We start from the raw sequence: 11743 nt of genomic DNA, 5'->3' as shown, positions 1-11743 counted from the left end.
GGTCAAGTGCTTTTGGGCTGGTCAGAAAGATAAAAGCCCTTGATTTAGCTTTCTAATAGGGGGTAAGCATTATGTCAGAGTGGTTTTTCATCTCCCTCTGGGGGGTGCGCATAAACATAAAAGCTTTTGGGTCTTGAAAAAAAAAAAAAGGTGTGCGACCATTGACAAAGCTCTTCAGTAAGTGTGGATGTTGATGTGGTACTCACCCTGCTGAGTACCAGGAGGAAGTCCATTCCTCCACCGGAGCGCTTGATGCAATGTCGCAGCTTCCAGTAGACCAGATGCTCCCAGGCAAAAACCAGCAAACTGAGGCCCATGGCCACCAGCAGCATGTAGAAGACGCCCGCCATGTTGTCGATGTCCAGCTTGCTGCTCATGACCTGAATTTGCAGCAAAGCGTGAAGTGCAGCTGTCAGTTTAAAAACAGAAAAGAAAATGTGACACTTATTCGAAAATGTTGCCATACCTCAATCTTGTCGTTGTGACAGATCCCCGACAGCCAGAGACGCTCCAACATGTCGATCTCGTCTACAACAAACCGCACACAACGACGGGACATGAGTCACCGCGGTCTGAGGTTTCTAACAATAAACTGGGCGCCACGGATTTTCCTGATCCGCTTCGGTAATACGCGGGAGAAGACGTTCCGTCCGTACCATCTCCCACGAGCTGCAGCAACGCCAGGTCCAGCGGTCGCTTCCATCGGGAGTTCTTGTGCAGGGCGATGCCGTAACCGGTGGTGGCGAAGACTTTTCCGGATCCGATGGTCATCACCTAAAATCATCCGTGCGGTCTTTAGTCGGTCGGCATGGACCGAAACGCGACCGCTCCGTCGCTGACCTTGCAGCCTTCATCCTTGCGAGCCATATAATTCAGCACGGCGGCGTCGTAAATGAAAGCGTCCAGTTTCCTGTACAGACACAAAACCAGCGTGGACGTGAAACAAAAACACATGCGGAAGAACCAGAATACAAAATGGAATTACACATCAACTACAACTACGACGGCCTGGCCTCCGATGGAATAACGGCGCTTTGATTCCTTTTCCAACACCCATTAAAAGTCAAGTAGCCACCGTCAGTACGACGCACGCCAATTCTGGAATTCTTCCCAAAGCATTTGCTCTTCGCCAGTGTATCCGTCTTGTTTTGGCCGAAGGCGGCGGCGATGAGTCGCCGAGTGCGAGGAGACTTCCCCCATCGACAAACGGATCAAAGTCTCGGCTCGGCCGAGGGGATGACGACGAGCGAAGAGCGCATCTGCCGAGTCGTGCTCGACATCCTTCCCGTTTCTCTTCTGGGAGGAACGCAAAGCCCGAAGGATGGATAAGGGAACGTGTAAAGGAGAGGGAACTGATCCGGGGGGGGAAAGCCTTCATCGCGGAACCTGCCCAAGCAACCCGAGCGTCGCTCGCCATTTCTATTCCGAGGCTCACCCGGTCTTCAGGTTGTCGATGGCCTCCTCCACGCCCTTCTGGTTGTTGCGGATCATGTACTGGTGCATGTTGGGATAGTTGGAGCGGATGTTCTCCTCCGTGCTGCCGTTGGGGACCGTGCCGAAGCGCAGGGGCGGGTACTGCTCCGTGGGCTGCTGGAACTGGGGGCGAGAGACCGGGACCCAACTTTAACCCGGGTGTCATCCACCAAGCATAACGGCCAATAGCACGTCAATTTTTAAAAAGGGGAATTAAAACATTTTCCAATAAAAAACTAAATTGCAGTTCATCTCCATTGAAAATGAGTTTTTCCCAACAAAAAAAGGGATTTAAAACATGTTATTAATGATTTTCATTTTTTTTAATTAGTCATCGACTTTAGTGTTATTAGAGGTCATAACCAGAGTTTTTTTTATTCTTTATTAATCTTAAATGCTTTTTTAAATTAACAATATGCTAATACTTAGTGACTATCATATATACATACTAGCTATATATTTGTTTCAATTAAAACAAGCTTAAAAAGGAAAAGATAAACACTGAGTATTCAGCAATGTATTTAATAATTGAAAAAATACTAATTAATGATTTGCTATTTGTGAAATGTTCTAAACTAAGTTAAAAATAAAATAATGTGATTTTATTTATTAACTTTAGGCTTATTGCCAGTCATACACAGAGTATATTGTGCCCATTTAGATTTGTTATTTAAAATAAGGTATTTAAACTAAAAATACAATGAATAAAAATACTGACTAATTCCAATAACAAGAACTATTACATATTTAATTAAGACCTGGCAACCATGAGTGTGGACTTCACATTTTGGGTCATGTGGACTACACTTGATAATTAATTGAATATAGCATGAGCGTGTCACCATGACATGACGAAGGACACTCTCGAGTGAGTTTACCTTCTTGTCGGAGAGTCCCGACACGGTGTCGATGTACTCCTCCTGGATCATGAAGGCGGCCAGGTTGGCGGTGTAGGACGCCAAGAAGATGACGGCGAAGAAGGCCCACACCAGAACCTACGGAGAGCACACCCCAAATCCCGAAGTGGCGTTAATAGAAGATCTCTCGGACCAGGGAGAAAGTCAGGATGCACAGCAGGTAGCCCAGCAGGCTCACGTAGAGCCACGCAAAGAAGACGAACATCACGTAGAGCGGGTTCATGTTTTCATCCTTAGGCGGAGTCACGGGAGTGGTCATCGTAAAATGACATCGCCACGCCACGCCGACGTTGTTACATAGAATTGCATCATTTGAAGTGATGTCACAGAGAAACCAAGTCGTGAGTAAAACAAACAATTATATATATATTTATATTTATTTTACTTTGGACTGCTTTTTGTTCCCATTAAAAATAAATTAATAAAGAGAATGTGACTGTTCACTTTTTGTTTTTAGTAAAATCGATAAAATTGTTGCTGTTAAAAGGCTTTTTTAAAAAGGTATTTTCATCAAAAACAAAAAATCTTTTTAAAGGGAATGTTTGTTGTGCCACTCATTTCATAATGAAAAAAATATTTACAAAAAGAAAAGAATAATAAGTGGCTCTAAAAATATATTTCATGAAAAACAAAAACCTTAAAATATGATAAAGAAGAAAATATTTACGACTAAGAGGCTCAACAAAACAATATCATTTAAATGTTTAGAAAAATATGCAAACGAATGTTTGCTGCTTTTTCTCCATTTTGTTTTATTGAAACCTTTTCTAATTTAAATAAAGTATCTACTAGGAGGCTAAAAAAAGATATGGACAATTTTAAGGGTCAACAATGTGTCTAAATCATTTGACTATCAAAACGTTCACCTTCGTTGAAGCTCCAATTATAAATTCGGCATAGTAGCCCAAATGAACCGTCATTGATGGCGCGAGACGTCCAATTCCTGACTGACATCATTTAAACATTAAACATTTAGCCACAATTAAAAGTTGCCCGCGCCGACCTACTTGAGTCATGCCAGCCGCTGATGAGCCCTCAGCCTGATTCCTGATTGGCAGAAAATCTCTCAAGCGCCTCGGCTACGCTAACGAGAAGCTCTTGAGCGCCCGCCGCGTCCGCGTCCTTCAATTAACACCTGACCTCCTTCCGTGTTTCCAAACCAATTACGAGGTGAAGTTGGAGAAGAAGAAATCTCACCATGATCTTGCTGGTGGTCCCTCGGGGGTTCTCCACGGGCACCGAGTTGTTGAAGACCAACGCCCACAGGAGCCAAACCGACTTGCCGATGGTGAACTTGGAGCCGCCCGACTCTGACCCAAACAGACATGACATTTTCTTGGGGGGGAAAAAAAAAATCACTGGCTGTCGTGATCGACTCTGACGTGATAATCGCACGGGGGACATGCGACGGAATATAAATGACGTGATTAGATGTTTTGGGCCAGGCGGGGGGACGGGAACGATCAATCACGTAGAAAAAAGAAGACAAAAAAAAAAAACCTCAAGCTCGTCGTTGACGCCCACTTTATCTCGTTCGGGTCTTACTTTTGGCGCTCTGCAGGCTTCGGTTGTACCCGACCGGACTGAAGAACTCGAAGATGAAGACCGTGACGGCCACCACCGACAGACACATGACGAACATCATCACCCACACGGCTGGGCTGTACGGCTCTGGAAAAAAAATGGAAAGCCAAAATATGAGTGTCAACAAAATGAGCATATTGTAAGGAAATGCCCCAAAATCAACAAGGAGTGAACTGTACAAGATGTCCCAAAATCAACGGGGAGTGAACAAAAAAATCAACATGTTATTCATAGAAAGGGGAAATGACCTGCAAATGACCAAACTCAAGGGGAAGTGACCTACAAATGACCTCAAATCCACAAGATCAACAATAAGTGACCTGTAAATGACCCTGACTGATAGGTTCATTAATATTTAGTCGCACATAATCAAAACAATTAAGCTTATCTTATTCAAACAATTGCATAAGCTAACCGAATAACACAATTAAAGTCAAAAAACAACTGCAACAACAATTGCATATCAGGTCGGAAACCAAAAACAACTGCGTAAGAATTTGCACAAGTAAGCAAAACAATTTCCATAAAAGGTGAAACGAGCAACACTATTTCAAAACAATATGCGAGTATTTTCGGAAGTTGATTCGATTATCGCCATCTGCTCTAGAATCCAAGTCAAAGCAATTTAAGAGTCCTTCACAGATCTTCATTGCAAACTCAGATCAACAGTCCTCGGCCCGGCACTGGGTGATTTGTCAGGTCAATAGTCCTCGGAATAGGGCAAAACAATTAAATGTCCTCGTGGCCAGCTGCAGGGGGAAGTGTCCTTGGGTAACAGTTATACTGAGCGTTTGTCTGCTTATAATGATTAATATTCCACACATACATATAAGGATTAATATTTCTTTGTTGTACACACATAATTGTACCCAAAATAACTCCAACATTGACACAAGACAAGAAATGCCCCTCCCAAAAAATCAACAAGAAGAGAATCCTACTAAATTCCTCCAAATTAACAAACAAACAAACCACTATCAATAAGAACTGACTTGGAAATGACACCACCCATTAGGAATTGACCCCCAAAATGCCCCACAACAACAGAAATAATCCCAACGCAACAAAAGGTGACCCACTCAACCCAATGATTTCACGTTGATTCCAATGCCAACCTCCCGCTTCAAATGAATTGGACATCTACAAGTCATAAAGTCATTGAAATTGCCAGCAGAAGGATGACTGAAAGCCACACCATTGGACAGATATGTTTTCAGAAAATACATTTGGAAAAGTACCATTTTTTTAAAATACAAATGATAAGTCGTAAATGTGCTTGGAAATTTTGAGTTAATGACCGGCTATTAATTGTCCCTGTTGTTTGCAGTTTTAAATGAAAGCTTATTTTTCTACTTAAAATAATAAAGTGCAAGTTGTCCCTCGTGTCTCGTGAGCACCACAAAATTAAAAGGTAACGTCATTTCAGAAAGGATAGCTCATTTTTGCATAGAAGTCGTAAACTATAATACGTAATCTTTTTTTAAATAATTGGACTTCACGTCCGTAAAAAACAGTACGTAATGGACATGTTAATTCTGAGCGCTCGCCGACTCCTACGATGCCATTTTTAGCGCCGCGGATCAGATGCCATTTTCCGAGCAATTTATACGTAACGAAAGGTCAGCCAAAAGGCTTCGCGTGGCTTTTCTTCGGAAGCGTATGTGGACATAATGAAGTGCATCAGATGTGTAAGATGAAGCGGGGATGAGGAGAGGAGAGGCGGAGCTCCGCGGGAAGCCAAAATTCCTTCAAGTTGTCGCGGAGATTTGCCAAGCGGACCGCGGGCGGATTCCGCTGGGCTCTAATCGGATCAAACGCCACCTCGGCGACGCCGCGGTCAGGGCGCCGGGCGCTAGATGGCTCGTGCGGATCAAGTGGTAAAAAGGCGGCTTTGCCCTCCGTTGACGGCGATCGGCGCAAGAAAGCGACGCGGCGCCATCTGGGAGGCGGCTTGTAAACATTTAGCTGGCTTGATTTCCTACGGCGCGTTATTCTTTATTAAGAAGTAGCCTCGTAAAATGACTCATTAAGAGTGAAGGTTGAACTGATGTTTACAGCATGGCAAATTGATTTTTTTTTATCCACCCCCAAGTTTACATCATCGGAACAGAATTATTGATGAGTCATGCTGCTTATCTGTTTTGATGTCAAACAGATTTAAAAGGAGGCTTCTGTGCCAAGATTGTTTTACAGGGGATGTTTTAGTCGGACATTTTATTTTTACAAGTCAGCTCTTTTTGACGCATTCACTGCCAGACAAGAGAAAATTGATATGAAAAATAGCCATTCGCTGTTGGACGTCAATGCATTTGGGTTGAGAATCTTTTGATTGGAAATCTAGCCAAAAATGCCCCCAAATCAGCAGGAACTAATCCAAAATTGAAACTAATTGGACAAGAAGAGACACATTAAATACCCAAAAGTTAAGAAGTAACCTGGGAATAGTTATAGTAATTTGAAGAAGAAGAATGCTGTGCATAAAAGCGATCCAAAAGGATTTTATGAAGCAAAACAAAAGTTTGTGCAAAAAAAAACTCCTATATTTTTTTTGTTATCTATTTTTTAATTATTTGAAATTTGAGGAGGAGGGTGCCACAAATTGGATTGGACGTCATGCCCTCATCTGCATTGTTTTATCACTGCGGCATTCGAGAGGAGGACTGAAGGTGAAAGCCAGCGACGCCGGCGGGCGTGGAAGCGCTTAGCATTAGCATGGAGCGCAAAGCTATCAGATAAGCTCCAAGTCGGCTTCCTACCAAACCAGAAGAGGGCAGAAGTTCAAAGTCGACGCGCGACCGGCTGCCTTGGATGCCATTTAACAACGTGGGGCATATCATCGATCGAAAGAAAGGATCTCTGTCACTTGGCCGGCCACCCGTGTTGCACCGAATTTCACACAAGTCACATCCCTACCATGCCTACCTTAATTTCTCCCTTTTAAAAAAAACATATCTGTCCTCTGGGTCACCCTTAAGCAAAATTTGTAACACCCTAAAAGTGACCCAAAATGCAAGCAGTCTGTTTTGCGGCATATGTCACTTGTCTCAACCTCAATTTCCCACTTTCCCACCTTAAAAAAAACTACGCGATACACTTAAATCTGTGACTGGCACCCTAAAAATGACACACGGTTGGCTGTGTTGTCCTAAATCCATCTTTGCCACACTAACAATTACCCGTGTGACCAAAAACTGGTCCCACCAATTTTCCGGCATATGTCAACTGTCTCTCGCTCCCATTTTTCCACCCTAAAAACAAACCAAAAAATCCCCTCTGCAACCTGCGCCGCTCCTAAACCTGTTTTTGCCATCCTAAAAATGAGTCACGGTCACTTGTGTCACCCCAAAGCCGAACATTTATCCGCGTTCAGCCCTCCCTATGAATAACCAATAGTGCGCCGCCATGTCAGCCATCTCATCGTCCCCTAAATCACCTCTGTCGACCCTAATTTCATCTTTTGGCCCACATAGAGGTTTGCGGCGTGAGCCAAAAACGCTCCAAACAAAGCCGCATCGAGTAACGTCAAGGAAACTGACCGAGAAAGGCGGATGGCGAGACGGTGCCGTTGCTGCGAGACACCATGACGCTGATGCCCGTCTCCACGAAGGGCACGGAGAACTCCACCACCTCCGAGCGCTCCTCGTTGATGGTGAGCGAGCCGATGGCCATGTCCGCCCTGTTGGACACCACCTGAGAAAAATCCGGGTGGAGCGGGCTGCAACAGCGGGCGGAAAAGGGGAAGCCGGCGCTCGCCGGGAAACCCACCTCGCCCACCATGCCGTTCCACTCGCCGTCAATGTTCTTCCCGTGGCGTCCGTTGGTGACCAGGTAGAGTTCGTAGGTGAAGCCCACGATCTTGGCCAGCCTCTTGAGGACGTCGATGCAGAAGCCCTTGCAGCAATGCTTCATGGGAGATGTCCCCTCCACCACTAGGCTGCAATTGAAAGGGCAACATCTGCTTTAAGCCATTGACATCAAATCTGGGATGGCGGGCATGAAATGATCATTGTTCGGTGTCGTTGCTATTTTAATACAAATTTAAGATGAGGTGAGGTGGTTCCGATGTCAACTGAAGTTTTGGACAACATCACCTTTGACCCCTTTATACATTTTTATAAAAAAATATCATCACAGCTGGATAAAATGTCAATCAAATAAAGCCTTTGACCTCACGGCCCTAAAATGTAATCACCCCTTTTATTTTACATTACAATTCCTTTATCTTACGAAGTCACCACACATGTATTTACATAGCCGTCAATAGACATCCAATGTATGTTTCAGTAACATCGATGGCGCTAGAACTTCCGTTCATTCGCCCCTCCCAGGCCCAATGGGTTGGACGTCTACCGCCGTCAATGGCATCCAATGATCGCCTGGCAAATTTCAATTCAAGACCTATTCTTCCCCGCCTCACACGCCGACATCTGGATTTTGTCTTACGGCCATTTCCCACTCCTGCCTGGCATTTGAATGTCTGTCCCGTCACCTAGCAACACTGCGACCAATCCAAAATGTCCTACCAAATCCAAGACCTTGATGGCAACCTTGGTAGCAGATAAAAAAAATCTAACAACAACAACAAGAGGAAAAAATAAGATGGTGCGCTTGTATGTTTATGCATGCGAGCGAGCGGGTTAAAAACAGGTGAACTTCAAAAGTGCAGCAGCAGTATTCCCCCTTGGCCAATCAAATTGATGGAAGGGCGACTTGTTATCTGCCATTGGCCAGGCGGGTCGTGAGTTGCCAGTCACCAGCTTATCTGGCGCAGACGGGCGCGGGGCGGTTACGAGGCCGCCGATTATTAACCGGCGAATCTCGATCCTACCGCGGCGTCTTGTAGGAAGACAAAGGAAAAATAGTAGCACTTGCTTTGCCGTATTGATTAGATTCTATTTGCATTTATATGATGTTTTTCGTGTGCGTGGCGAGGCGGCGAGGCGAGATTGTTGATTTGTGTGTCGGCACGCGCACTTTACTCTGATGAGCGCTAATCAGGTTAGTGGGAGCCATTAACTTCCATCCCGGGGATGCGCGCACAGGGGTGAAGGAGAGGGGAGATGAAACCAGAGGGGAAATTGGAGGAGGAGGAGGAAGGGGAAAGGATGGAGGAAGAGTCAAATGCCGACAAGGTGGAAGGAGGCGGGAGAAATTGGACCGGGAGGAAAGATGAGGACGGAAGAGGAGGAGAGTGAAGAGCGAGGAGGGTAGGGTAAAAGAGAGAAAAGAGGAGGAGGAGGAGGAGAAAAAGAGGGGGAAGTAAAGATGCAGGATGGGGAGAAGGAGAGGAAACAAGGGGAGGAAGAGAGACAAAAAGAGGGGAAATTGGAGGAGGAGAAGGAGGAGGAGGAAATGAAGCAGGAAATGTAAAAAGAGGGTGAGGGAGAAGAGGGTACGTGGAGGGAGGAAGAAAAAGAAAAAAAGGGCACTTGTGTAGAGTGAAATAAAAAAGAGGAAAAAATGAAGAGGGTGAGCGGAAAAAGAAGGAGGAAAAGGCAAAAAAGAGGAGAGTGGATGTAGAAGAAAAATGAGAAGGGAAAGGATGACGAGAGGAAAAGACGTGCAGGAGGAAGAGAAAGAGAGAAAACAGGGGGAGGGCAGGAGGAAGGAAAAGGAGGGGAAGAGTGAAAGGAGGCCTAGACAAGAATGTGACCGGACGTTTCGTCGAAAGACGTTTGGTCCCCGGACGTTTGGTAGAACGGACGTTTGGTCGACCAGACGTTTGGTCGACCGGACGTTTGGTCAACGAGACGTTTGGTAGAACAGATGTTTGGTCGCCGGGTTCGCTCGCTGTCAAATTATGACAGAGAGTTTACTGTTGATATTTTGATATTAGATATTTAGATATTAAACTCTCTCTCATGATTATAATTTTGAGAGCTGGTTTCAACAGTAACAACCCGGCGACCAAACGTCCGTTCTACCAAACGTCCGGTCGACCAAACGTCTTTCGACCAAACGTCCGAGTACCAGACAAGAGTTGGAAGGATGAGGGGACGGACGGACGGACGGAGTGTGTGTAAAAGAAGATAGGACCAATAAGAGAAGGACATGGAGGAAGGGAGACAGGGATGAATACTAGCTGGAAGAGCAGTAAGACTCAATCGACAGTGGGCAAATTCAAATTGGAAGCATTGGAATGAGAATCCTTTTCAATTAAAAAAATCTTATCAAATCAGAGACCTGGGCAACTTACCTAGAGTTGAGGGGCATCCGGCAGGGCACCGAGTCCCGGATGCAGGAGCTGGTGCCCGGGTCGGCGGGCTCCACGATGACGAAGGGCCGCTCCTCCAGCGTGACCACCCGCAGGTGCTGCGCGTCGTCCAGCGGCTTCAGGAAGGAGCCGTAGCGGGACCACGGGTGGTAGCGCAGACGCAGGTGACCGTTCTCCCACCAGCCCACCTGGCAAACGGAACACACCATTCCTCGTTGGGACCTTTCGCCGTAGACTAAATATTTCACAATACAAACTGAGGTGACCATTACATCCACTTGTTTTATTATTCTAATCCAAACCAAAGCTCGTCCTAAATGATTTTAAAAAAAAGGGCCAATTTACGACAGGCTAAAGTGAAGAGCTAATAAAAGTAGATGATTAAAGACGCTCCCAGCGCAATTAGAAGAGGCTATGACAGCGATGGAGGCCAACAGAAAAGGAAGAAGGAGAAAGAAACAATCTTTTTTCCTCGGCCGTCAAGACATGGAAATTTATTTGGCGGCGGATGCTAACATTTGACGGCGCGCTTTGACGGCTCCCTCCTGACTTTATGTCGATGGCGTTCGATCGGCGGAGTTCGGCGAGGGAAGGAGGACGGAAATGACGGCGGCCGAGATAACGACGGCGCTCCGATGGACTCTCGATTGTAAATTGGACGCGAGCGCACGTGGCGTCAATGCGGAATACAAACTGACCTCTTCCCAGCCGCGCCCGTTGTTGTAGGAGATGACGTCCAGAAGCGGATTGGACAGGTAGCCGTCGTTGTTGAACGAGTAGTCGCGGCCCCCGATGGAAATGTTGGTGAAGTACCTGAAAAGAGAAAAAAGAAGAAGAAGAAATCAAATACTATTATTAGAGTACACTAGTCTTTAGGAATGAAATGGTCAATAACTAGTGTTTTTTTTTATTTTAATTCACCATTCTTCTATTACTAACTAGAATATCATAAACAATGTCAAAAAAAGTATTTTACTAAAAAACTTACAAAAAAACAAAAAAAACCATCCAAAACCTTTAGGCCTGTAAGTAATCTTTTTTTTAAATGATGAAAGAGCAAAAATGCAAAAAATAGTGAAATACTGGTAAATTCAAACTTTTCCTTTTCACTTATTTAATGTTCCATCATTTATTTATTCATTTATTTCATATTATTACTAACTAGCATATCATAAACAATGTAAAAAAAAAAAGTATTTTACAAAAAAAAAAAGAAACATCCAAAACCTTTTTTAGGCCTCTCAGTAAACGCAAAAATAGTGAAATACTGGCAAATTCAAATGTCAATCTTTTCCTTTTCACTTATTTAATGTTTCATCATTTATTCATTCATTATTTATTTGTCTGTTTGTAGCTGATATTTGTGAACTTTATAGTGAAAGCTTTAAATCACATTATACTTGTATAATGACAATAAAAGCATTCAATTCAATATTCATGCTATTCTGCTCATTTAAATTGACAACAAAAGAATGAAAAGAGCTACAAGAGCTTGCAGGCCCCTGATTGGACGTTTACAGTATTGTTTCAATCACAGGGAAAGAGTTCACAGTAA

The 11743-nt window shown here is 44.4% G+C and overlaps 1 protein-coding gene across 4 annotated transcripts in view; it reads right to left on the bottom strand.

Moving 5' to 3' along the window:
• The window catches only part of grin2da (glutamate receptor, ionotropic, N-methyl D-aspartate 2D, a), a 43545-nt gene that overhangs the window by 6153 nt on the left and 25649 nt on the right, over positions 1 to 11743 (bottom strand). For 3 of the 4 annotated variants that reach the window (XM_077589839.1, XM_077589842.1, XM_077589840.1), the window contains 11 exons: positions 10887 to 11001; positions 10171 to 10376; positions 7511 to 7908; positions 3936 to 4061; positions 3588 to 3700; positions 2352 to 2468; positions 1436 to 1596; positions 841 to 910; positions 657 to 774; positions 467 to 528; positions 207 to 380 (listed from right to left, as the gene is read on the bottom strand). In XM_077589839.1, coding sequence (XP_077445965.1) covers positions 207 to 380; positions 467 to 528; positions 657 to 774; positions 841 to 910; positions 1436 to 1596; positions 2352 to 2468; positions 3588 to 3700; positions 3936 to 4061; positions 7511 to 7908; positions 10171 to 10376; positions 10887 to 11001 — 1660 coding nt within the window. The remainder of the gene's footprint in view (positions 1 to 206; positions 381 to 466; positions 529 to 656; positions 775 to 840; positions 911 to 1435; positions 1597 to 2351; positions 2469 to 3587; positions 3701 to 3935; positions 4062 to 7510; positions 7909 to 10170; positions 10377 to 10886; positions 11002 to 11743) is intronic. The other variant, XM_077589841.1, reaches the window with a different exon arrangement.

This window comes from Stigmatopora argus, chromosome 21 (genome assembly GCF_051989625.1).
Source record: "Stigmatopora argus isolate UIUO_Sarg chromosome 21, RoL_Sarg_1.0, whole genome shotgun sequence".
NCBI classification, from domain to species: domain Eukaryota; kingdom Metazoa; phylum Chordata; class Actinopteri; order Syngnathiformes; family Syngnathidae; genus Stigmatopora; species Stigmatopora argus.
Note: the sequence above shows the minus strand (reverse complement) of the source record. Positions and strands in the feature narration are given on the sequence as shown.